This window comes from Thunnus thynnus, chromosome 8 (genome assembly GCF_963924715.1).
Source record: "Thunnus thynnus chromosome 8, fThuThy2.1, whole genome shotgun sequence".
Lineage (NCBI taxonomy): Eukaryota > Metazoa > Chordata > Actinopteri > Scombriformes > Scombridae > Thunnus > Thunnus thynnus.
Window position 1 is genome coordinate 11,573,951 of NC_089524.1, and position 27,967 is coordinate 11,601,917.

The 27,967-nt window shown below is 37.6% G+C and overlaps 1 protein-coding gene across 1 annotated transcript; it reads right to left on the bottom strand.

The window, feature by feature from the left end:
• Positions 1–1,273: 1,273 nt before the first annotated feature.
• On the bottom strand, positions 1,274–27,967 carry myo1f (myosin IF). The gene is made up of 28 exons (XM_067596477.1): positions 27,457–27,967; positions 20,696–20,824; positions 18,325–18,414; positions 18,136–18,230; positions 17,913–18,000; positions 17,684–17,773; positions 15,130–15,261; positions 14,780–14,914; positions 13,558–13,690; positions 12,857–13,053; positions 12,645–12,725; positions 12,429–12,515; positions 12,120–12,206; positions 11,250–11,417; positions 10,847–10,932; positions 10,677–10,758; positions 10,483–10,589; positions 10,296–10,394; positions 9,911–10,055; positions 9,105–9,219; positions 8,847–9,016; positions 8,475–8,620; positions 5,352–5,498; positions 5,114–5,262; positions 4,871–4,933; positions 4,460–4,670; positions 3,461–3,621; positions 1,274–2,305 (listed from the first exon to the last, which is right to left on the bottom strand). Exons 1-28 carry the CDS (start codon positions 27,457–27,459, stop codon positions 2,229–2,231), a joined length of 3,273 nt encoding a protein of 1,090 aa, XP_067452578.1. The 5' UTR covers positions 27,460–27,967; the 3' UTR covers positions 1,274–2,228.

The window sequence follows — 27,967 nt, forward strand, 5'->3', positions numbered from 1 at the left end:
CTCTTCAGCTGCAGTGGAAGGATAGTAACAAAAAGAAAGAATTTAGCACTAAAAAGTCAGTAACTTTGAAAGATATTGACTTGATTTGACTAATTTGGATGGCTGAAGCTTCATATTTAGCTTCAAGTAAACTTTTAAGAACATTTTTGCACAGAAGTGCACTGACTGTGTATTTTGTGCTTTATGAAGGGCTCGTTGATTGGCCAGTATGAATAGGAGGAGTCATTATGGCAAGAAAAACGTGTATCTACATTCATTTGGGAACCTGACTGTTGTTGTGGGACAGACTTGAAAAATTGTGAACCTATCTTTTAGAGTATGAAAAGTAAAATTACTCATTATGCAAAATGGCACTATTCAGTGTTTTATTAATCATGTTTACACTATGAGAACATTATTACTGATGTATCAACATGTAAACAGCATTTCAATGTTGACAAGGTGGAGCTACTTCTAACAACAAGAAGATAAATCTGCACCACCTTCCGATAAGTAACCCTTATTAACTCAATAAATCATTTACTTTTTTTGCTTTATAGTTAATTTATAAGCCATTAATTAAGAAAAACCTCTGGGTTGCCAGGTTGTGGAAAATCTCATCCTGCATCAAACTTTGTCTTATCAGAAAATTGGTACCATTAAATCTATAACAACACACAATCATATACTTTACAAATGCAATCTTAATCTGAGAGGTAAATAAACGGTGAAATTTAAAAAAGTACGATCTTTCCCTCAGAAATATAGTGAAGTAGAAATATAAAGTAGCATGAACTTGAGTACTTAAGTAATTCAAACTTGAAGTTACAACTACCTAAAAGTACAGTACATGAATAAATTAACTTTGTTACGTTCCACTGCTGCATGTGTTGTGTTAATTATCTGAAAGTATGTATGGTCACACACACACACACACACACACACACACACACTACCATGATGAGCTCTCTCAAGGACCTAAATACGAAGAGAAAACCAGGTGTGTCGCACCAATCACAAGGCTTTGATTAATCCAATTACTGCAGGCTGCAGAGCTTCAAATGAAGTCTTAGCAACATGTGCACCTTCCTCTACTGACTCTTATTGAACTGGCTGCTTTCCTTCTTTCATATATTTTAAATTAACTTTGTTTTGACAGATTTATTTTAATCTTTTGAAAGAAATAGAGTCATTGATTAAGTGTCATAAATTAAACCCCTCTATATGTATTATTACCTGTACCTGTCAATGTTTTTTTCATTCAAGTTCAAGAATAACCACAAAAAAACCAAAATCAATGTAAGTTTCAACTTTATTTTTTACTATTTTCTTCATATATAAAAACATATGTTGACTGTCACATTTTCTGACAAGACCACAAATTCAAAGATTTGCAAAAAAAAGGCACAGAAATAAACACTTTCAAATTATGCAGTCACTCCTTTGTGTTTACATATTCAAAAAGTCTTCAGTAACATAGATGCTCCTACCAATTTGCAGGACAGTGAAAACATCCTTGAGGTAAAAAAATATGAAAATATATTTAATTTGATTTTAATGAGGTGATAACATACAAAGAAATGCCATTGATATCAGTAAAGAAAATCTAAATGTTTTTTTAAAGTGAAAAAAACTATTTGATTAGTCGCAAGCAAGTGCAAACATAACATTTAAGTTCACTTTAAGTTCACTTATTCAGTAAATCTTCAAATGTATACCATTACTTGATTTTTTGCTGTTGCCTTAATCATGAATACTGAGCAGTATTGGATTTTACTCTGGAGAAAACGTCCACAGTAAACACTATAGACACAAGGAAGCAATGAAGTATTTCAAGGTCACTTTTTTATCAGAACTGTAACTTTAGCTGGAGGCTATATTCAGTCGTGTGATGGCTCAAAGATGGCTGTTGTAAAAGATCTTGTTGCTAGGTTATTCAGTCCGAGACAAGGACGGAGATGAAACCTGAGCAGCTCTTTGCAGTGGATCTGTGTTTTAACCATCATGACCATAAGAGCGATGTCTCCTGTGCTCTACTTGTACAACAGCACGCTGCCAAACAAGTTATATGAGGCTCAAATGTCAGCAGAGTCCATCCTGAAAATGTTTCCATTATGGGTGAAGATCTACCATACAACCATGAACAATTCACAGGCAGTTTGTTTAGCGAACAGTATATGCTGGTTCAGCAAATTACATGTATCTCTTAATAGATGAAGATATGTCCACCAGGATCGATCAAGTCCTGGTCAAATCTTCTCCACATAGTTACCAGGGAAGAGACCTTCCCTTCCTCGAATCCTGCCCGTCCACCAGCCTGATTGATCTAGAGAGGGAAGCAGCAGAGAAAATTATCATTAACCAGTAGCAGCACTTTACAGCACAGAAGCTATTGTATATCTGCCAGAGCCAGTCCTGGGCCTCATTTCCTAAAAGCATCTTTAAGGACAGGTTCACAATTTTTCAAGTCTGTCTTAAAACAAAAGTCAGGTGCCCACATGAACAGAGAAAGAGGTTTTTCCTCACTGTAATCAATACGCCTGTTCATACTGGCTATTAAAAGATCCCCTTCAAAAGCGCTTTCATTGTAAATGATGGAGGCTAAAATCCACAGTGTGTCCACACAGTCATTTTGTGAAAAAATGCATTTAAAAGTCTATCTGATAGTCTGAGTTAGTCATATCAAGTGGATGTCTGCCACATTTACAGTCTTTTTAGCATCAAATTCCCTCTTTGTGTTTCACTGTTGAGCTGCAGTGGAAGTATAGTAACACAAAGAGGCTCTAAAAGGACTGTAATGTTGAAAGATATCTACTTAATGAAGCTTCATATTAGATTCAGACAAAGTTTTAAAAACATTTTTGCACAGAATGAGGCTTGTGGATTTTTGCCCCCATCACTTACATTGTAAGTGCATTATGAAGGGATCTTCTAATGGTCAGTATGAACAGGAGGAATAATTACAGCAAGAAAAACCTGTTTCAATGACTTGAAAAATTGTAGGGCTGTATTAAAGGCTAAGATGATCGTAGAATCCATTTTACAAACCTTCTTAAGCTTAACAGATGTTTCCAAAACGCAAAAGCAAAAGCAAAAGTAACTACAGATACTCTTAGAAACGATCGTAGATTAACAAGTGACTCCTTAACACTCGTAGGAGGATGTTTTATTTAAGTTCTTATTGTTTTTGTACATTTTTAAGTCTATACTTTTTTCATGAACACTAATGTTCTTTGTATGGTGACGTTTGATGTAAAATGGCTGATGTTGAAGTTTAAATTAGAAAGTAAAAGTAACCAACATATGCAAAATATTAATTCAGCAATTGATTTGCCAATTTGTGTTTGTTGTCATCGTCCTCCTCTCCATCTTCTTACATAATTTCTTAATCTCTCCTGGCTGAAATGTCAGGAAAGGCCCTGATCATTTATTTTTTATCACTATTCACTCTCCATCCTGCTTCCTTATAGCTCACACGCACCTTCTTTGATGAGGTCTATCACATCATTGACCTCGAAGCTGATCTCGTCCGTGTCCTGGCCGATGTACTGATATATCGCCTTGCATTGGGGGCCCTGGGGGCGAGGCTGAGGTTTAGGAGCAGGGGGAGGCCGCTTACTGATGCTCCTTTTCCTCTGCTTCCTGTGACAACGAGAGACAAAATGACAAAGAGATCAAAAGAGCTGAAGAAGACGGGAACTCTTACTAAAGTTTCTTTGAGACTGAGTGGCCACAGAGACACACAGAGCTGGAAAATGTGTTTTTATATCTTTTTTTTAATTGAAAAACTGTCTAATAAGGCACGCTTTATGTTATAACTTTATTAATTGTGACCAAACCACTTAGTAATACTTTATAGATCAGATATAAAGGAACACATTTTAGGTTGCCTGGTTGTGAAAATACACTCTCTATTTGATAATAATACAGTTATACATGTTGGTAATAATTTGATTTCTGACTTTTTAATATTTCATCAACTCTTTTGTTATAAATGTTAATGAGTAAAAATGGGTTTGTTTTTAATCCATCTAGTCTGTGGCTGTTAATAAATTGTTAGTAAATGGATTTTGGTCCAGATTCTCTGCAGCCCTCCTCTAGAAGGTAAATGTCAAAACTGGACAATTCAGGCACTCTTATTAATAATTGATAACTTATCTATAAAGTTTTAGTAAATGATCATGAGCCATTAATAAAACCATTAATTGAAACTTATAAACCTTTTATAAAGGGGGCTGATAAGAAAGTGATACTAAGGATCTTTTAATGCTTTATTGTCCTGGAACTAAACAGGTTTATTTACCTTACGTTGGCTTTCATTCATTTGTTTGGGTTCAGTGAGCGTTACGCCACTCCTTGTTGTATCGTTACAGCTAATTGCTTGTATGCAATGATTTTTAGTGACTAATCAGCTCCACCCACACAAGCTGTGCTCATCCCTTCTTTTCTTTTTTTTTTTTATATATTTCATTTGCCTTACCCTGACATGCCCTGATCAGGCACATTAAGGAAGTCCTGGTCTCCCTGGTTATACTGGTTGTGGGCTGGGACTCTGGGAGCCTTCTGGGAACCCAGTTTAGGCAGGGCTGCACTGGGTGGCCGGCCTTGTTTGTTCGGGGTGGAATATGTGATATCTGATTGTTGTTGATTGTGATGGCCTCTGGAATATGGGGCTGCTCCATTCTGGTGCGCTGAGGAGAGACAAGGTGGAACAACAGTAAGATTAACCCCCTAAACAACCTTCGGACTTCAGTTGAACTGCCGCTGAATGAAAATCTTAAAGCTAAAAGTACATCTCATTGCTTACAAATGTGGTTTTGAAATTAGAAAGTGAAGTTTGGAATGGTTTTATCAATCCAGTCAAGTAAGATATATAGATAAAATACTTTACCTCTGTTGGCCATGTGATTTCTCCCGCCACCACGAGACTGTGGAGCACTCTTCCTGGTTGGCTCTGATGAAATAAATGTTCAGTTACAACATTTAGATACACAGGAATCTATGTAATGTAACATTTTTCATCTTTGTAATCTTTTCTTTTAATATTTCTTCATATGCATGACATTTTCTATACATTTTGCCTTGCCTGTCCTTATTTCAAGGCTGCACTGTTTCATTATCTCTTTTAACTTACTGGAGGACTTCGGTAGACCGTCCCCTACTGTGATGGTGAGGGTCTTTCCTCCAGGTTTGAGCTGGGCCAGGTCCCCTTGCCCCCTCTGGAACACCACCACCCTGGAGCCTCCTCCACCCCAGCCCTCCTTCTTCACTCTGAACTCTAGTCTGGGTGGTGAGATTGTATGTTAGTGGTTTGTGTGTGTGAGACTCTCTATGCAAATAAAATCTGTATGTGTGTGTGTGTGGTCCTCTACCTGTCAGTGAAGGATATTGTCAGTTTTCTCTTGGTCACGTCCTCGTAGCGTTTAGAGAGCAGACTGAGGAACTCTGTCTTAAAGTTGGACTCCAGCAGACTGTCGTACTGGGCCTCGTGCAGGATGAAGAAATCATCCTGTCTCGTACTGAAGACAAAAACACAACATTAAGAGCTAATAAGGTGAGATAAAGAGTGATAAAACTTGAAGAAGAAAATTTAAACCACTGCTGAAACATTAAAACACTTGTCACTGTCACTTAACATGTTGAGTTTCTCTAACTGAAACCAGTGGTGGAAAGTACATTTAATCAAGTACTTTTGTTACATAAGTACTTTAGTTTTGAGGTACTTTAACTTTACTTGAGTATTTACGTTTCATGTTACTTTATACTTCCACTCCACTATGTCTCAGAAGAAAATATTTTTACTACACTACATTTATTTTACAGCTATTGTTACTAGTTACTTTTCAGATCAGTATTTTACATATAAAATAGATGGTGTAGCTTATATTTTATATATTTAAGATCACTTTGTAAAGATCTGATTTCACTTTGACATTAAAGGGTCTTTTTCTGTTGATCAGTGTCAAAAAAAAAATACACATTAAATCCTTTTTGATTCAACAACAACAAAACATCACAAATTCCAAGAATGGTAAATACTTTTTTTTTTTACAGCACTGTATATCTGTCTACAGTATATAACAAATATAACACTGAGTGGGGACAATTTGCATAATGAGTACTTATACTGTCAATATTTGAAGTAAATTTTGCAACTGATACTTTTTTATGTTTACTTAAAGGTCCAGTCTGTAGAATTTAGTGGCATCTAGCGGAACAGACTTGGCAGAAATTGAACATAATATTCATAAGTATGTTTTAAATAGTGTTAAATCACCTGAAAATAAGAAGCGTCGTGTTTTTGTTACCTTAGAATGAATGCCCACTGACTTTTCTGTTTTGTGAAGATTGGATTGTGAATGTGAGGGCTTGTTTTGAGTTGGACTTTTTGAGGGACTTTAAGACTTCTGGCTTTATTTCACTTAGGTTGCCTTTATTGGTTGGACTCATTGTGTTTCTGGGTATTTGGTTTTCTGTTTTGCCCTGTATTTTTCCTCCTGTGTTCATGTACTCCCTTCATCCTTGCTAGCCTTGCCCTTGTCTCAGTGTTCTTCCCCGGTCTGCTGTCACCTTCACACTTGCCCTATATCAGTCTCGTCAGCCCTTCCCCGCTCCCAGTGTCTTCCCAGCCTATCAGCTCCTTGTGTTGTGCAACCTGTTCCTTGTTGTCTGATTAGTTCAGTTTGTATTTAAGTTCAGTTTTCAGTTCAGTCTTTGTCAAGTTGTCTGTTCTGCCCAGTTAGCTCTGATTTGTTCTGTTAATCCCAGAAATAAAAGATAAATAAAATCTTCAGCCCTGCTTCTTGTCTCTGCATTTACATCTACCTGCTCTGCAATTCGTGACACCTTTATATCTACATAGGGAGCGGGTCCTCTTCCATGGAGCCTGCCATGTTGCACCGCCATGTTTCCACAGTAGCCCAGAATGGACAAACCTAAAACTGGCTCTAGAGAGGGCTTTTTACGTTTTCATGAGTTTCGAAGCCACAGTAGATTCTCCTAAACGCTGGCAGGGGGATGGTGAGGGGAGGTGTATTCAGTTGGTTGCAATCTGCAACCTCACCACTAGATGCCACTAAATCCTCCACACTGGTTTTTTATGTAATTTTTTTTAAAATTCAGGGCTTTTAAATGTAATGGAGTATCTTTATGTTGTGCAGTGCTATTACAAGTATAAAGCAGCACTAAGTAAAGTACTCAAAACTGTACTTAAGTACAGTACTTGAGTAAATGTACTGAGTTACCTTCCACTACTGCTGAAAGGAGCTAGTTCTGAAATGAGCTTGTGTTCAAGTATAACAATTGAAATAAAGTATCAGCTGAAGTGTCTGAAGTGTTGACAGCAGCTGGAGCAACACTTGAAGTGTTGCCTAATCTGACTTTTATCATAAATCAGAAATTATATCATATTATAAAACAGAAAACAATTCATAGGCAGCCAGACTACTAACAAAAACCAAGAAAAGATCATATTACTCGCCTCTTGATGTTTCTATACTGGGTAACAGTTTATTGCAGAATCATTTTAAGAGTTTACTCATGACTTTTAAAGCACCTCTAACTCCAGACTATATGTCTGAATTACTCGTCCTTTACCGACCTGCACATCCTGTTCTCAGACAGACATGTTGGCATTCCCATGTCAAGGTGTAAGACTAAACATGACAAAGCTTGTGCTGTTAGGGAACAACCTGCCTGACGAACTCAGACTTGCAAAGTCAGTACTTCTTTTAAATCGCTTCTGAAAACACATTTCTATCAAAAGGCTTTTAAATAACCTCTTTTAAATAGCTTTTTCTATTAAAAAATATTGCTTTTGAAAATGTATTTTTACCTCTTTCCCTAATTCAATTTGGATAAATGTATCCACATGTGTGTATTTATGTATTCTTCTGTTTCTTTTTCATTTTGTCCTTGTAAAGCACTTTGTAATCTCTGGTTTTGATAAGTGCTATATAAATAAACTTATTATTATTACTGTTATTATATTGTTGTATTAGTAGCAGTATTAGTCACTAAGTACGCATGGATCCCTATTCATTTAGATATGTGGTACCCATTTAAACATATTTATCTACAATTACAAGAACTGTTATGATTCTAGATGCACTCGTCTCAGGTTTAGGGTTCATTACGTGTCGAGATACCTCTGAATGATAGTGTCGGAAACATGTCTCCAATTTAAATCATGCATGATGTTATTAGCTTTAAGAAAAATCTTACCACGTATGTGAAACTGGCTCTGAGAATGTCAAGTTGTTTACTTGTAAAGCAGTAAAAGAAGAAGACCAATTCTGTGAATTTCCAGTTGAGTACATTATGTTCATCAGGCTATAATTACTCTCAACAGTAGCTTCTCATAACTCGGTTATCGACCGACAAAGCAGCATGCTAGTTCTTGTACTTTTCACCACAGCAGCAACCACATATGTTACCATTAGCAACTGTGGTAATGTAACTCTTGTGCACGTAAGATCAATGTTTAATTTTCCTACCTGAGAGAGACACCACTGATGCTTCCAAACTCCAGTTTTCGTTTCAGCACCTCTTTTATCTGTCCTTTCTCAGGTCCCTTCTTCACCTTCTCTCGACCAATCAGATAGATGCCCTTGGGGGTCAGGATCAAATCTCTCTTGATGGACTGGGTTGTGACAAAAAAAAAGAAGTGAGAACTCTGACAGAAAAGGAGAACAAGATTGTTTGTGGCTTCGGGGAAGAGGTCTGGTGCAAAGAGACATCTTACGTGTCACATGTTTTAGAGGAAAGACTTGTCACATCTCTAACACATTTAATATTGGCCAGATTTAACAGAATTTAGCAAGACCCTTTTTTCCCCCTTCATTCATTACAATAGCACAAAGCTTCACCTTGAACCTGCGGTCAAACTTATTGACAGAATCAGCAAAATCAACACGCTCCCTCTTGGACAGAAACTGTCTGAGCTCAGGTCTCTGCTCCAGACCGAGGTAGTCTCCAACAAAGTTCCTGTTGATGCTGTTCTTCCTCCGCTCTTTGGAGTTGTACAGGATGTCAGAAGCTGTGTTGCAAGGATGGACAAATGTTTAGAATCGTGATCTGAAAACATGCACTCAGGTAGGAACAGTATAGAGGTCTTTGTAACTCACCCTCCTCTCTCATCTGTTCGTACTTCCTCCTGGCGATGTATCTTCTCCAGGACTTCTGGATGATCCTGGCAAAAGTGTCGAACTTCCTCTCCCTCATCTCCTCGAGTAGAAACAGCTGGGGAGCACACAGCATGAGGGAGGAATTTACATTTATGATTTATCTCCCTCTACAATCCAAAAACTATATTTCTAGGTTAGTAAGAAACCCTTTCGTTTATATTTAAAGTCAATCTAGTACTGACTATGCAAGGCTGTTTGTCTTAATTTGTGTAAATGTCACTTGCCTTGTCTTAATTAGCAATTTTATCGTATTTGGGGTACACAAGGGACGTATCTGTTACAGCTCCTCCAGGATGTTCTGAAGCCAAAAACATCTTATTTCAAAATTTCAAAAACTTTTGGCTTGCTGGTATATTCTCAACTTGAGCTTTGGACAAAATATCAAATTTTTAAGTTTTAGTCTTTTGGCTTGCATTACTGCAAATTCTTGACTTCATCTTGTTGCATAAATTCCTTTTTATCAACTTGTCACACTCCATTAATAACAATAGTGCTTCAGATGATTTACACCCCTTTCAATACAATACAAAACTACGGTCTCAGAATAATTATTATAATTTATTTTCTTACAGTATTTCATCAGTTTTCTGTCTGTTAAATGGGATGTTTGATTGTTAAATGTTAGGAGTCCCTGCACACAGAGATGAATCAGCACGTCATTTAAACAGCTTTAAACTGTAATATTACAATAGATAAAGATAAATACAGACGTAAAATAACAGCCAAACTGAAATATAGCTCTTTACCGATTCGGGGTTTTTGACGAAGACCTTGGTGCGTCCCATCTGGTACTGGTCGTTATCCATGTTGACAGAACGGAGGAGGTGAAGGACCCCCTGTTGCTCTGGACCCCTCCAGCACGGCCATGTCTCAGCTGTCAGAATGGCATACCTGGATACAAACAAGTGTGAGCAGAGCTTATTTTATCAGGACAAACACAGAGAAATAAGAAGAAGTGCATGCATGTACAGTACTGTGCAAAAGTTTTAGGCACTTTAGATGTTTAGATACTTATTTATAATGCAATAGACAGGAATTGGAATTATTTTTGAGAGTTCTCACTTTACTTTTAGTGCCTTAAAACGTTTGCATAATACTGTACATTTACAAAACTGTGCATTAATAATTCACCTTAGCAGAAACTTATTGAACAATCTGCGGTACGCAAATCCAGCTCTTCTTACACGTATGTTTTCCCGCAGTCCCAGGTATTCAACCTGATGCTTAACCCTGAAAACAGATGGAACACCACCTTTCATTAAGATGTGTTGTTGACCATGTGTTTGATGTGAATCTGTGTCAAGGTGCTGGTTCTGACCTGCTCTCCTCCCAGTCTTTAGGTCTTTTTGTCTCATTTGGTTTGATACAGCGGATATAGTGAGGAGTGCATTTCATCAGCGTGTTCACCAGATCATTAGCTTGCCTCTGTTGGAGAAACCAGTGTAAATTGAAGTATTATTTGAAGCTAAAAACTTCCTCTTTTCAAACAGATAAAAAAAACACTATTCTCACCTTGATCTTGGAGCTGGCTGTGGTCGGCCTGCCTTTCTTATCTGTGTTGAGGTTTTCAGGGAACAAGCTACGGATGAAGTCACTGTAGAGGCAAATACAGGAGAGATAATTTTCACCGCATATCTATACCAAACATATTTGAAAAAGTAAGATAAATAAAGGAGACTCACTATTCACTGCTTTGCATGAGCTCAATGAGGTCGGGGAAAAGCACATCCCGGTTCCTCTCACAGAAGCCGTTGATATCGTACGACACCTGAGACGACAGGAGAGGTTATAACTGCTGTGTAAGATTTACCAACCAGCCAGACATAATTATTGAGCAGAGAGAAAAACATTATTAGGTTATTTACTTTGTGTTATTTAACATGTTCATGCCAACAAGCATGCCTAGTCACCTATTTTCTCTTGTGGCTGAAACCTCAATCACGCAACATGTCTGCCAACAAGCATCATAAGCCGCAACCATACTGTTTAAAATAACTAAAATAAACATTCATGACAGAGACAGCGGGTAGTATTTCTGCTACAGGAGAGTCACTGTGACTAATTATCTCAAGTCCGGGTTTCTACCTTGCCAGCGTAGTGATGTATGACGAAGCCGGAGTTCCAGCTGTTGAAATGTTCATGTGTTCCCACAGCGGCCTGCAATTTCTGCAGCAAAGTGCCATCTGCACCTTCTCCTTTGGCATGCATGGTGGCACACACATCATCCAGCACGCTCATTACACCAGGAGGATTCTGCAAGGAGAGCATGGCTTGAATTTTACTGTAATACAGTAGAGCTGCAACGATTAGTCAATTAATCGATTAGTTGCCAATTATTAAATTAATTGCAAACTATTTTAATAATCAATTAATTATTTGGAGTCATTCTTTAAGAACAAAAAAGTCCAAATTCTCTGATTCCAGCTTTTCAACTGATTATCTTTAAGTTGTTGACTGTTGGTTGGGACAAAAGAAGACATTTGAGGACGTCACCTTGAGCTTTGGGAAACACTGATCGACATTTTATAGACCAAATAACTAATTGATTAATTGAGAAAATGATTGACAGATGAAACAGTTTTCAGTCCATTTTACTGTAAACATTCAGAGGATTATCCTGCTTTTCTTTGTCTTGTGTGATGTGACTGAATATATTTGGGTGCTTGTCAGACAAAACAAGCACTTTGAAGGTGTAAGAAATTTGTGATTGTGATTTTTCACCATTTTATGACATTTTCTAGATCAAACAATAAATCTGGAAAATAATATGTGGATTAATTAGTAATGGAAATAATCACTAAGGTGGACAAAAACTGAAAGACACTGACAAAGATTATTAAGATAATTAAGAATAACATGAAAAAAAAGGTCAAGCAAGACCACTTTTAATTGATTCATAAAAAACATATGTTCATTTTTGGTGTATTGATTAAGGTGATGCAATTATGAGCTTACCAATTTATTTTCAATAAGGTCACACACAATCTTGTTGTTGAAGTACTCAATTGGAGTCCACTTGATGCCCTCCTGAACATACTCTTCCTGAGAGAAAATTAGAAGACAGAAAGAAAATATCTCAAGGTAAACCTGATGGAAACAAATATTATGACGGTGGGTTTTAAATAATTGCAGAATAGATCAGAAGCTGGCTCTTTGCTTCTAGCAAATGGATCCCCATTTACTTTAATAGTGCAGATATTCAGAGACAAGAAGGATAAATCACAAATGTTGACTTCACAAAAGCAATAAATGCGCTGTAACTACCTGCTCAGCCTTCAGGGTCAGTTCAATAAAGATCTGTTGCAGTTTCTCGTTGACGAAGTTGATACAGAACTGCTCAAAGCCATTTTTCTGCCGGGGAGAAAATAATCCAGTCAATGATAATCACCACACAGTAAAACAAACCCTATAATACTAACATCTGTTATTTTACTGGCTGTCTATAAATATTATGTAACTGCAAGTTGACAGAAGACTTACCTTGAATATCTCAAAACCGTAAATGTCAAGGACGCCGATGCTGAATTCTTCATGTGGTTTTTGGATGGCTTTATTTATGGCCTGGAGAAGACAGATAGAGAGAAAGCAGAGAGAAGTTATAAAATATGAATGATCTCCATTAGTGAAGGTAGAAAAAACAGGAATTTGATTTAATCTGCATTCGTGTCTACTATGTCATAAAGCTTGGCTACCTCCACCAGGTAGTCAAAGAGACGCGCATAGAGGGCTTTGGCCAGTGCGTCTCGTGTGTAGGTGGCCTGTTCCTGGTTCAATGTCACGTTAATGGACTCAGACTTTCCTCCCCACTTTGAATCCATCTTCCGGCTTGTCAGCTTGTCCTGCAGACGGTTGGGGTCGATGCCCAGCAGATAAGCAGGGAAGGCGAGCACTGGAGCAAACAAAGGCCAAGTTAAGTTTCAAATCAACAACCAACATATTAACGGTGTAAAAATGAGGCTTAGAATGAAGATTCAGATATGTTTGGCTGCCAGACTGAAAGTGAGCACGCTGCCTGAAAATGTAACTGTAACTGCACCATAAATGAGGATGTGACTAAAGGTTTCTGAAATTGTAGACAGTGACTGTTGGATGGTAAAATTACCACCTTGGATGTAAACACCAATTATCCATTGAGAAAGGAATCGCTAGGCAACAACCACAGGAGACGATAAACAAGAGCACCGATGTGCACAGATTCAATCAATTAGCAGAGTCTCTGCTATGGGACCACTTTTGCCATGGTGAGCTCTAATTTGCTCATATCCCCGAGGGGCGAAAATTGGACAATTTTATATTCCAAGTGGGATTGTGTGTGCACAGCACATGCACGAGTGAACCTGTGTGTGTGGTATGTGAAGGTGTGTCAGGCTGCAGGTGTGTTTGTCTCACTCACAGTCTGTGCTCTCCACCTGCCCATAGTTCCCTGCTTCTACGAAACTGATGTTTCCCAGGTGGAGGATGCCTGCAATGATCTGTAGCACCTGAGACTGGATGTCGCCTGGGATCCCAATCACGTGCATCGCTTCCTGGAGACCACAAGACAACAGCGGGCAGTGAGGGCAACAGTCTGGGGTATTACCAATGACCATGAGTGAGATTCATGGGAAATATTTGTGCGACAAAACCCATTTTTACATTTTAAAGTTGGTTGGTTGGCTGATATTAAGTGACAGTAGATGACGAGGTCACTGGCTGAGTCATTTGTTTCTTATATGAGAACACCAGGGAGAGTATAAAGCATCTACAATATACATTCAGATGCTAGATTATTAGGTACACCTAGTTGAAAACAGCGAAATATAAAGTAGCATAAAACGGAAATACTCAAGTAAAGTACAAGTACTTCAAAATTGTATAGTACTTGAGTAACCAACCAGGCAAAATTTCCTGGGACCCCTGACCACCAGCAGGGGCCCCCAAAAGCCACATGGATCACTGTGTGGCAATTAGTTTGTAGTAATATGGCCAATGGTACCTTTGTAAAGGAGTGTGCACTACTACAGCACAATATCGACATGATAAGGGACTTAATGTGGCTCCTACTTGACCTTGGGCCCCTGTGTCAAAAAGATCATTTCAGTAAACATGTGCTTACATGGAGCATATTCCTAAGTAATTTTATGTTTAATTATATTAGCACACAGCACAGCAAACCAGGGAAATATTCCAGCTGAGGAATTTTGTACACTAGAGGTTCCCAGGTTTTTTGGCTTGTGGCCGCTGAAACTGAACAAGAGCTTCAACAATTAGTTGATTATTTGATTAATTTATCAACAGAAAATGAATCTGAAACTATTTTTGATCACTGAAAAGCAAAAATGTGAAACATTTTCTGGTTTCAGCCTCTAAAATGTGATTGTTTTATGGTTTTCTTTGTCTTCTGTGATAGTAAACTGAATGTGTTTGGGTTTTGGACTGTTGGTTGGACAAAAACAAAAGATAAAAAACAAGATATGGACTTGGGCTGTGGGAAATCATAACAGGAACTTGATTTAAAAAAATGTTAGAGACCAGAGGAGGAAAAACTATCCATTAATTCATAAGAAAGCGGCAAATGTCAAAAAAAATACAGAAAAAGTAACATAATCACTCTAGATTATCCCCAGATTATGTACCATAGTCTCTTGAAAGTCTTTGCTGTCATTGGTTCCATCCACCTTGTAGGTCCCAGACTGGTTGAGGTAGTAGTAGTAGTCTGGGGTCATAAGACCCAGGCCCTCCTTCTGCTGAGCGCTGGCGCCCTCTATCAGCTGGAAGACAACAGTGCAAGTAAAGGAGAAGTTAAAGTTGAACATCAAAACAGTGTCTCTCAATGTAGACACAAGAAAAATGAGGAATAGTTCAATTTCACATCTTGTAAAACCTTTAAGAAGATTATTTTTCACATCAATGTGACATTTAGCACGATCTCTCAGTTCATGTGACCGATCTATGACATGCAACATGTCGCTCGTCAGCCTCTGACCTGATAGTAAATGTGGAAGTTCCTCTCGTTCTCATTCTGGCTCACCACCCTTGACTTCTCCAGCAGGAAGTTTGAGATTTTTCCGCCGTCTGGCTCTCCTCCTCTACTGAACTGAATCTCAAAGTATTTCCCCTAATAGATGCAAAAATCAAAGTTAACACTCAAAGGTGATAAACAAGCTGTCAGCTAGATAAATCTGTCAGATCTGGTCACTGAACATATGCAAAGGACGAGGAAAGCAGGGGAAATTTCCCCCATCATGCACATAAAAGTGACACATTTCTGCATCATTGAAGAATAGTACAGTTGAATAATGAGTGTAACAGTAAACTTGTGTTAGATATCAGCTCAGTAATGCTTAAACAACTGTGACTTCCATTTTTGCAATATCTGTATGACCTACAAAAAAAAAAAAAAAATCAGCATGCATCTTGTTGCATCAACCCGCAAATAGGGTCCCTGCAAGAAGTGATGACAGGAAACTTTACAATTTGACGTCATGCACTCACTAAAGGCAAAAGCTGCACAAATGCGCTTTCATGCGGTTTATAGGTGTGAATCACAGCATCAGGACCCCCCTGATGAGAAATAACTAAACTCTTAGCTTAAACCAACACGTTCTCAAGCGTCTGTGGTGCATTGTAATGCCACAATTAATATTTATACTATACTTATATTCTAATATTTATCCAATTATCTTGTACAATATACCATTTTCTACAGTCGGTACATATTGCCAGAAAACCTAAAAGTACTGAAATCTATTTGTGATGACCATTAAATATTGTTATTTTCCTATTGGAGCTGAAACGATTAGTCAATTAATCGATTATTGTAGATAGGCAGAAGATTATACAGCAACTATTTCAATAATCAATTCATTGGTTAAGTCATTTTGCATGCAAAAATGCCAAACACTCCCTAGTTTTAGCTTATCAATTGTGAGGATTTTCTCCATTTCTCTGTCTTATGTGATAAAAAACTAAATATCGAGGGCTTGGACTGTTGGTCGGACAAAAGATGTATTTGAAAAACGTCACCTCAGCCTTTGGGATATGGTGATGGACATTTATCACTAATTTCTGACATTCCATAGATCAAATGGTCGATCAATTATCTAATTATTTAATGATAATGTAAATAATTGTTAGTTACTGCCTGAGTTTCCATAGAGAGAATTATGAGAAATCGGCTCTAGACTTTTTAATCTGTGATGCATCCTCTTATAGAGATTGAAAGTTCATTCTTGACCTTGGAAACAGCAGCTAACTAAACAGTCTCGCCACAAGGTCCATTTATAGCTGTTCTAGAGCTTTTGATCGTATCACACAACCTTCGTCTGCAAATGGAGTTTGCCCAGAATTGAAAATGTTTAGTCAGCTGCAGTTTCCAACAATAAGAATTAACTTTTAATCTCAAATTCTAAGCCAACTCGGACCTTAAAGTGCCAGAGAATGTGTTAATTTAGCTCTAATGGGTTTTATTTTTGCTGCGAGAATCATACTTTGCACATGGAAAAGTCAAGTTAGTCATGAAAATACAGAAGGAGTTATATTAAGAACAGAAAATGCAGCATTTGCAAACTTTCATAGCTGTAAAGAGAACAGTTTCTGTTATGATTTTGTTATTCTGTTCCAGGCTGTATTTCTTTAATTTGTTAACTTGTTCTATTCTGTACACACATCTATTGCACATCCGTCCTGGGAGATGAATCCCTCCTTTGTTGCTCTTCCTGAAGTTTCTTCCATTTTTTTTCCCCGTTAAAGGCTTTTTTTTTAGGGAGTTTTTCCTTATTCAGATCGAGGGTCTAAGGACAGGATGTTGTATTGCTGTACAGATTATAAAGCCACCTGAAGCAAATTTGTGATTTGTCATATTAGGCTATACAAATAAAATTGACTTGACTTGACTATGAGTTATATAGAAGAAGAAAACTGAACATTGACGTGTGGGAAATGTGTGCAGTGTCTCATGTGGTGGTGGGTTCTCGGCTGATCTGTACTTGTGGTTCAACATGAATGGGTATAGCCAAAAAAGGTTTGCAACATGTACTATGAGGCGATCGTTATATTATTGGCATAATCTTTCGACTTCCTCTTGCATGAGTTGATTCTGTTTTCTTTCTAGTTACACAGCTGTGAGAGGCTCATCATTTATTTATATACTGGTGGTTTTTGTGTTAATTTATTGGTGAACTTCTACAGTGTTGTTGAGATGGTTGCTGTCATCTTGGTTGCTCTGTGTTGTCAGGTTTTATCTTCTTAAATAATTAGAAATAATCTAAAATAATTAGTAATAAAACAAAAAGAACAACAGAAGTTTTAACATCTACAATTTTATGACTTGTGATTCAATTGAAAGCTCCAGAACAGCTACTAATGTACTAATGTGTTTTTGTCAAATCCTCCTTATTGACAATAAAGTTAGGGGGAAAACATTCAAGTCTCCTAACAAATTAAAACTCCAGTGAATAAATAAACTCCATAGACTAATTTCTGAAGGCGGCAGAGAGAAGGAAACAAAAATGCAGCGCTGAATTGAAAGTCTTACTCACAAAACGACTAGAGTTGTTGTTGCGGACGGTCTTGGCGTTACCAAAGGCTTCCAGCAGAGGATTTGACTGCAGGATAATGTCTTTCACATGCTGCAACACACACACACACACACACACACACACACACACAATGAGAGTGAGAGACAGCAGAAATACCTGCAGACCACACTGCAGGAAGTTTAAAGGTGTCTTGAGTCATTTTGGCTGCAGGGTTGCATACTGTCTGTACCTGAACTTTTGATCCTCCTCCAGATACTTTGGAGATGTAACCCATGATGTACTTGGCAGCCACCGTCTTTCCAGCACCACTTTCGCCGCTACCACAACAGCAGAAAACAACATAATGTTAGAAAAATTATTCACCCAAACTAAAGAACTCACAAATAGTCCGTTATAAGACGTCAAAATGTGAGAGACTGTGAGGAAAATGTGGTGAGACTGTGGGTAATCACCTAATGATGACACACTGATTCTCTCCATCAATCATCATGTTTCTGTACATGTTATCAGTCAAGGCGTAGATGTGGGGCGGGTTCTCATATTGGGCCTACAGAGAGAAAGAGATCTGTTGTCAGTTTGGGTGAAGGGAATATACCACACCGAACATATTTACGGGTGATAAAATGTTGAAGTTTACTCACAGCTCCTTGGTAAAGTTCAATTTCTCTGTCAGTGAAGTAGGGCATCTGTTTGAACGGGTTAACTGATATCAACACCGGGCCGATGTACGTCTGTACAGCGTGGTTAAGGAGTGTCATAAGAACAAGAAGCAAGATGTTTTTGCTGCTGCTTTTCAAAAGGCAAATCTAAGCATGACTGTTCCTGCAATTTCTCTGTTTTAATAAACCTCTCATTACAAAAAAAAACTAACAAACAAAACATACTCATTGGTATCAGAACATAGCAAAGGAAGCAGATTACTCACTTTCTTTACATAACGAAATTACACAAAAAAGTAAAGAATCTATTCAATTCAATTCAATGAACCTTATTTGTCCCCAAGGGGCAATGGGAGGCATAAAACTGAGGCATAACTGACATTAAAAACATCTACAAAGAGTGGTAACTGTGTTAAGAGAGTGCAAAGTTTGCTATGTAAGTCTATGGTGGGTGGAACAGGGGAGGGGGTCAGGAAGTTAGATGCTGTGAGATTAAAGAGGCAAACTGCCTCAGGAACAAAATGTGTTTCTTCTCCTGACTGTTGAGCATCTAATGCTCCGAACCCGTCTTCCAGAGGGAGGCCATTCAAAGGAGGAGTTGAGGATGTGTGAAGGGTCTTTGAGGATGGATCTGGCTTTTTGCACAGTTGGGATTTCGTGAAATGAAGCAATGCTTCTTAGACAAAACGCACCTAGAAAGGGTGTGTAAGTCAGCCATAACTGAGGTCACCAAGGTCAGAATGGAGTATTTCTGGCTTAAAATGTGAAGGTTTGAATCCTATAAAGTGCATTTTGTATTCAATAAATATATAGTGTGAGTTTTTTAAAGTCTTGTAAGTCTTCTTGTAAAATGTTAAAGTTTTTGATGACTCGTCTTGAACTCATGGGGCGTCTGCATAAATTTATCCATTCAAATGTATTTTTGATTGACTAGCTAAAAACCTGGTCCTAACTGTAAGCTTGTGGGTTGTAGCAGCTAGCAGAGCAACATCATAGTGGGAGGTGTGTGTGATCTCAGACGCCCAAAAATGTCTCATCCTGCACCTCCTCAAAACATGGGTGGAGGCCCACTGCACTCCACTGCACATACACCGTTTCTGTCACTAACTTTGGCTTTGCAGGGACTTAATTTTTTGACTATTTTTAGCACAAGAAAAATCAAACCATTTGGAGACATTTTTTTGGTGTTTCTGGTCAAAATGATGTGCATGAGTGGCCACATTGTTGCACTGGGTGACATGTTTCAATAACATAATTGTTCACTCATAATAAATGTAATTTAAACTGCAATTTATTCTAAGTAAATCCCACATACACAATCCTGCCATAAATACTCAATAGTGCACCAAATGTGTATTAATCCACAGCTGAAAATAGTTCCCCAAAAATGCACTATTTACTCTTATTTGAGTAAAATTTACAACCAAAATAAAGAATATCACCAGTCTTATCTTTTGAAGAAGTCCATAAATTTCCTGATTAGTCTGATAAAAGAACCACCTTAAAAGGCAAAGTATGCTATGTTACCAAAGGAGCAACACTAACCAAAGAGATCCTTCACTTAAATGTACCATCTGGCAACCCAGATGTTGTTTTATGCACTAAAATAGTTCATAAGTGTGAATAAAGTCATTGTCAAGTCAATAACCTCAAGACAATGCATACATCCCTTATACTCATGTCAGTGTAGCCTTAAGGTGACGTCAGCCCTGCTTGCATATTTGAGGGTTTTTTTGTTGTTGCACGCTATTGGTTTGAAGTTCAGCTGTGCTCTCGGAAGATGGAAGTGAGCCGTTGAGTCACACGTAGAATGCAGAAGAGGAAGAGTGAATTTCTTGCATTCATGACCATATATGTTTAAGATAGTATGATATAATATGACGATTGTTTCATTGCGTTTTGGCATATTTGTGGTATGTTTGAGGGATGGGGACGGATGTATGAGTATGACAGTATGTAACTTTAAACACATACAGTAGGTCATAGGACAGAAAAGGACTTGGTCTATGAAGGGAATGAGTTTGATTTGGATGGACACTAATGCCCCACATTTAATCAAATTAGGATTTTTTACTTTAAATCTCTGATGCCTTTGTGAGTTAAAAAATGAAGTTAAACATGAGGCTGACATCAGCTGATTGGTCATGTCAGGTCATGTTACTGAACTTCCTGTTCATAGTCATTTACTGTCTTTAAACAGCTGCAACAAGAACCTAAATATGTTTGTTTATTTTGTCCATCATCCTCCGAACAGTGAAACAGTTAAAATACAAAACAATCTATGACAATCAGTAAAATTACATAACTAGCTGGAATAACAACAGAAAACTCTAAATGAGAGCCTGAGGGATACAAAGATGTAGTCGTCCATGTATCTTTTCTTGAGGTTTTCCACAATGGCGTCCTCAGAGATCTTGGACAGCAGGACCATGTCGTCCACGCCGCTTTGCTTCACATTTTGACTCTGCCAATGGTACTTAGCCTGAATCACACAGCACAAAGACAGAGAAAGAGAGCTGAAGATGAACAAGATCGTTGAGATACCACTTTTCTCTGAATTCATTATTCACTGAAGTCTTAAACTCTTTATAGTAAAAAAAAAGATGAAATGGAAATATGACTAAGTCTTAAATTATTATATGAGCCACTACACTGATTTTACTAGTTCCGTTTACTAGTCATGAGGAGTAAAACTGTTGTGAAATGTCTTCTGTGGCTCTGTAGCAACATTTTCCAAAGTCTGAAAAGAAATTGGGCTTGAAGATCACAAGTGTTTTTGTTGCAGAAAGAATATTTTACAAACATATAATTTGAAAGACTACATGCTTATGATTTACCAGGCAGGGAAGGTATAGCAAAAAATGCTACTGAGTTGCATTATGGGAAACGTAGGATCCAGTGTTTTGAGGATACTTGAGAATAAAAGTCAGTATATCTCAGGCTCTGCGGGTTCAGTTTTTATGATTCATGTTAATGGAAATGCTATAGGAAATTCATCTTTATGTTCAAGTTCACAGTGTTTGAACTGAGAAAGAAAGAAAGAAACAAACAAACAAACAAACAAGCAAAGGAAGAAACTTAATGTTGTGCAATACTAAATCGCTGAGATGCCCCTTTACTGTAAATTCAAGTTTATGTTCTTTGATCTGAACTGTGACAGATGGAAACAAACAAACAAACAATAAACTAAGAAAGAAAGAAACAATCGAACAAGCAAATAGAATGAAACAAACATGTAAACAAACTTAATGGACATACAATATAAATCGCTGGAAAGCACCTTTGTAAATTCAAGTTTATGCTCTTTGAACTGAACCAAGAAAGAAAGAAAGATAGACACAAACAAACAAACAAACAAACAAACAAACAGAGAAGAAACAAATAAACAAATGGTACGAAAGAGAAACAGACTAGGCATCAGTGTAGACATGTTTTAAGAATGTAACACAATGTGGTTATGGTCGTTACAGGAAGCTGGGCCTGGTTGTCAGGAAACAGGTCACAGATGAGGTGAGCTCATGTTCAAATTTTAGACATTTTAGAGAAGCAACACCAAGTTCTTTAAACTGCCTAATCATGTACATACCTGATCATAACATGGTGATAAAACAAAAACAACTGTTTTGACTTGATGCTTTTTATGCTGTGAATTTATTTCTGTGATTAAAAGGGTGTTTCCCTGACGACGCAGTCCATATAGTTTTCCAGATCAAGACGCTGTAAAAGTGAAAACCTTGAGATGAACTTGTGTCCCGTGTCTTGGTTTTCCTTAGAAGGGGCTGGTTTGTTTGATGTGTTAAGTTGAACAGATCTTGGTATTGGTACAGTGGTAGAGCTGTGGTCTGGAGCAGCACTTACTGCTTTACAGGTGGAAGCTTGATCATTTTGATCAAAATGCTTTCTTGTACTTTCCTGGACAAGATCAAGACGTGTCTGGTTTGGTTTCCAAAGATGCCCAACATGTCAGAGTAAGTTTTGGGGAATTGTGATATTTTGATATAAATAAACACAATAAAAGGTATAGTATCTTGGGATCAAAATCACATTTAATCTTCCCAGTTTGCCATCAGAAATAATGTCAACATGCTTTGTAACTGTTTTGTATGGGATACTGCAAACAGATTCAGCGTTCCCCCCAAACAAGCTAACATTTAAAATGATTAATTTCATAAAAATAAGTGAAGAAATGTGAATGCATGTTGTTAATTTACATAATGTAAGACAAAAAGGACCAGATGAATGTATACTGTATTGAACATTTAATTTGAGAGAATTTAAGGCTTTTATATGTTCTGTTTTGCTGCCATCAAATAGGTGACTTCAGAAGCGGAAATTATCTGAAAGCTCTGAGTTCACGAGTTGTTACGTGTTATTGACGTTTTCAGAAATGGCAGAGGCCAAGGAAGGTTCATTTTTCAGTGGATGGTAAGTTAATATATTGTAATTATAGTTTTTCTTTGTAATTGTATATGTCTGAGGAAAATGTTGATATTCCCAACGGCTTCATCTTTTTCCTCTGTCATTATGAGTAATGGTTAAGTTATATATGTATAAAAATTCGTCAGCCCTGTTGTCTCATTACTTGTTTCTCTGCCTGGTGTGAAATATGAAATACAAAGTAAGTCAACATGTCTTGGAAAGAAGTGAAGAATGACAAGAGAACGAGGAGTCTTTTGGCATCCATGTTGCCTAGCAGCGGTGTTCTCACGACTTAACCACTTCAACACCAAGCATATTGTGGGCACGACTTCCCATGTCATAACCACAAACTCACGAGTTCGACTCGTTGGCAGCATTTGTGTTTTCAACACTAGTGCAACCATGGATGCATTCGGCTGAAAGTCGCCAGTTAAGGCAGTCACTTGATACACTCAAACACCTTTGCTACACCTTGCTAATGGAGGCAAACTGCTGAGGCTAAAAGTCATGGACAGACTGTATGTTGCTAACAGGGATTTGAAGAACCAGCATCTAAAGGGTCCGAAGTGACATTTTCAGGTACATTAACATGCTGTTTAATATTCTGCAGCTGAACAGCTAATTAGCGCTCTAGCCTGCTAACTGACCTTAGCAGTGCACTTTTCCCCGCCAAATGTTTGTTTGGTGGCTCAATCAACAAGCTAAGGTGCAGGACAAGACGTGTGTTCATGTTTGTAAGTTAGATAAGAAGAAGGAGACTTTAGCAGGAGAGCTAATGTGGGATTGTTGTTCAGAGTCTGTGGCTCTTGTGTAGCAGGATGCTATCAGGCTCAGTGTGACCGTCTACTCTGCCTATGATAGAACGCAACATTATTGCTTAATTAAAGATTTGAACGGTATTTAATTGAAATAATGTAAAGGTAGGGGGCACAATCATCAAATCAAATTATTTAAAATATGAATTTCAGAGCTGCAACAAATAGTCGATTGACAGAAAATGATCTGCAACTATTTTGATAATCAAAAATTCATTGTTTCAGTCAACATTTTAATGGTTCCAGCTTCTCAAATGTGAAGATTTACTGTTTTTCTTTTTCATATATAACAGTTTATTGAATATCTTAAAATTTTGGACTGTTAGTCACACAAAACAAGCAATTTGAGGACATCACTGTGGCCTCTGAGAAATCGTAAATACCGTTTTTTCACTATTTTTCTTTAACATTTCATAGTCGAAACGATTAGTCAAAAAATAATCGGCAGATTAATTGATAATGAATATAATTGTTAGTTGCAGCCCTAATAAATTTCTCCCTATTGGCTTTTTCTCAAAGGAGAACACAGGATAAGTGAGTTACAGAGTGAATATGTATGCTGAAGTAGACAAAAAAAGGCAATTTAATTTCAGTTGGACTGTTAAATATGATATACTGTAGTTAAACTACAGTAGTTTTATTTAGGAGTTGGAATAAGCAGATGTAACACATAAGCAGATACATAATTTGGTGTGAATTTTAGTCCTATGTTTAAAAACTCTCAAGGGGAAATTCGGACGGAAGTCTCACACTAATAAAAACTCCTGAAACTGCAAGCAGTGAAAATACAATAACTGTGATAAATACTATCTAAGTTTTCACACTGTCTGTAAGTTTTAGCAAATGTATGTCACAGACTTAATCAAAAACAACACAAAGTTTAGATTTAGAGATTTGAGCAGTCAGACACTCATGCGCTCACATTCAGATAGTACTGAACAGAAGTAAAACTAGAGTAGAAATCGCTTTTTGAAGCTATGTGATCTGTAACAAAGATAAGACACGTTCAAGTGTAACAGTGATTTCAGGATGTTCTGCTGCTTCCTTCTTAAGTGTGTCAGCTCGTCTTTAATGCAAAAATGTGACAAACTCTCAAAAACAAACCATTTCTCATCTCATGGCAGGAACATAAAGGGACACATATTGTATATCCTTGCAAATCAGCTTAATCTAGTTTAGTGGTGATTTTTGCATCTTTGCACTTGAGGGAGCAGGCAAGGGCACCGGATTCGTTTCAGAAGTGTGGGTGCCAAAAAGTCTGTGTGTGTTTGTGTGTGTGTGTGTGTGTGTGTGTGTGTGTGTGTGTGTGTGTGATGGTAGATAGACTAGAGTTTATAGGAAACTAACACCTCTATGGCTGAGTAACAGCAAGCAGGCAATATGAATGTTAATGTTATCCTTGAGTTGTAAGCAGCCATGCTCCAAATCCATATTTAATGATAAATCAGAAAAAAAAAATTACTAAATTACTTTCCTACTTCTTCACCTTTGCAAATTATCAACATGCCTTGCTGTTGTAAAAATGTCATTCATATCCTACTATAGCCTACAAAAACTTTGGGAGCACCTCGATTGCCTTTACACAAAGAGGAAATACTTTGGACCAGTCAATTTCAATATGATATGAATTCGCATGAACTTTCACAGGAACAAGTTGACAGCTCAAACAGACTTAAACAATGTAACACACAGCATTATTGGTTGCAATGTATACTGTATGCGTTTGATTTGTGTGAAAATGTCTTCTTTGATTGGATTAAAATATAAATATTCTTCCTGTTTTATGTTTGTCTGCTTTATTTTATCTAATGTCTTAGAGTGGACGGGAATGACTGAAATGTCTTTTTACCTTAAGTTTTGCAATATAGGGGCATTTTCAGGGATACAGTGATTTGTGACATAAAAAGAATGGGGGAGGAAGGTAAAGTGGGGGGGCCAATGGCCCCTTGGATCCCCTACTTTTGGCGCCCTTGCGATCAGGCAGTGGTTCAAGGATGACAGGCATCTACACAAGAGTTTGAAATCATTTGTAGGAATCAAATTTGTTTTTAATCAATTTGTGAGTTTTTGTGCAACTCAGATCCTGAAACAAAGCTTTGCTCCGGTCTGGACTTAAAGCTGTCATGGCTCCCAAACTCTGGAACATCCTTGCTGATGAAATTCATCTTCTACTTCAGTGACATCCTTTAAATCTCTATTAAAAACCAATTTTCTATAAACTTCAATGTCCACAATAAGTGGGTATTCTCTGCCCCGTCTCTTTATTGTTCAAAGCTCTTCTTTGTATTGTCCCAATCATTTCACAAATAAAGACTGTTATTATTATAAATTATATGCACTTTTTTTTGGTAAAATTGACAGTAGACTTTGACATTTCTGGAAAAAATCAACTATGCCTGGATCATTGTGTTTGTGATGCTCCAAGTATCAAAAAATACTTTGAAAGAACTCAACAAAAACGAACAAAATGTTATATATCAAAATCCACAGTGTGACCAGTTTTCATTGAGAAACACTTCTAGTCTTTAGACAAAGAATTGTTACTAGAGAGAACACATTTCTGTTGAGTTAAAATTGCAAATTTTTCATGAGAACCACAAATAAAAATGCCAGTCACAGTGACTGTGGTTTAGCAGAAGTCTCAACACACTAAGATCTCAACGCCTCAAATCGGAACTATCTGGAGTGTTAAAAAAAATAAAAACCATAGCGTGCAGACCCTTTAACACCTGTCACACTTCAGTTATTTCTGTCCCTGCATGCTTCACTGTGTGCGTGTCAATTATATTTAAATGGCTTATTATTTGCAATTAGAGCACAGCCTCTTTTGACCCCCATCACACTTTTAAGTCTTCATTTGAAAGGATGATAGCTAAGTCAATATCCAAAAAGCATAAATATGTTTTAAAATTGGAGTAGAAACACTGCATTTTAAAAAGAAAATTATACACTGTCAGAGTTACATTTCTCTGCACACTTTGGAGATCTTTGACCTTAAATCTATCAGTTTAGTGAGATTTAAGTGATTTAAAGACTTGTTGTGACTATAATATTACGGCTGTGCACTGTAGCACTGCATGAGGACTGTTCTGACTATAGAGGAAGTATTACAGAAACTGAAGGCAGTCAACTTCCCTCTCTCACAACTCATAGTGCCTCTTATGAAACCTGTAAACTTTGTACATGATAGGTTTCTTCCTGCAACGTCCTGTATCGTAGCTTGCTCTGGTTGCCCCTCCAAGTGCAGCACTCTGTGATGGCAATCTTGCATGCTGAGATTACTGTACAGCTCAATCCCTTCACAGTCTGATTAACATAATGTATTTTTTCTGCTTAGTAATTTTAACATTAACATCACCTTTTTTCTGTCAATTCCTTGTTCTGCATACAATGTAAGTCTATATTTTCTGAATTTCTTGAGTCCAAATCAACATTTACACACCAAATTTGATCACAAATCGGATGCAATTGAAATATTGTGCTGCACTGATCTCATCTCAATGAAAGGGCTTGTCCTGGAAAAGAGGAAACTCACTGTTCTGTGGTAAACGAGCTGAGTTTCTCTGAAGAGACTTGCTGTCACATCTCTTATAATGTCAAAACTGACATTAAAGCATGAATACCCTCTTATGACTTGTTAAGTGGAAACTACAACGATAAAATGAGCTTTTATAGCTTTTACAAATAGAAAGCTGCCTCAGAAGTCACATTTATGCCAGAAAAACAGCAAATTCTGTTCAAGACAGTGTGAAATCACTTAAAACCTATGTGAATGAGAAAACGTCAGCATAAGATATATAAACTTTAGTTTTAGGAGTGTATACACGCTACAGCTGTCTCAAGTGTGTGAGAGATAATAAATGAGGGTGTGGTACTGTACCATCGTTGCAGCTGGTCTCTCCTCCCCCGGTCCCGCTTCAGGTGTCCACTGTCCAGAGAGTGTGTGTGTGTGGCTCTGTTTGTGTGTGTGTGTGTGTGTTGTAAAAATCCACAGATTGAGCTCCTCAGACTGCAGCCATCACAAAGCAGGACAGTCGGCAGCCAGCGACCTAAAAGACATCCACTGCAAGCTTACTTCCTCATACTCCCAGAGACGTACTGTGTGAAACAAGAACTGTTTTAAGATAACACACACACACACACACAGACGCACACACACACACTCTGATGCACACACATAAAGTTAAGCTGCTACTTCTGTATTTCTGTAATAGTCACTGGACAGAGGATGAAGTAATGAACGGTTGATGTCAGTGTTTGTGTCAGCAAAGCCCAAAGATTCACGAGACAATTAGTCAATCCAATTCATCTTGCAAACAGCGGACGAGTATTGGTGGCAACAACAACTACAGAGAGATAATTATCTTCAATCTGTTGCCAAATGATGTTTT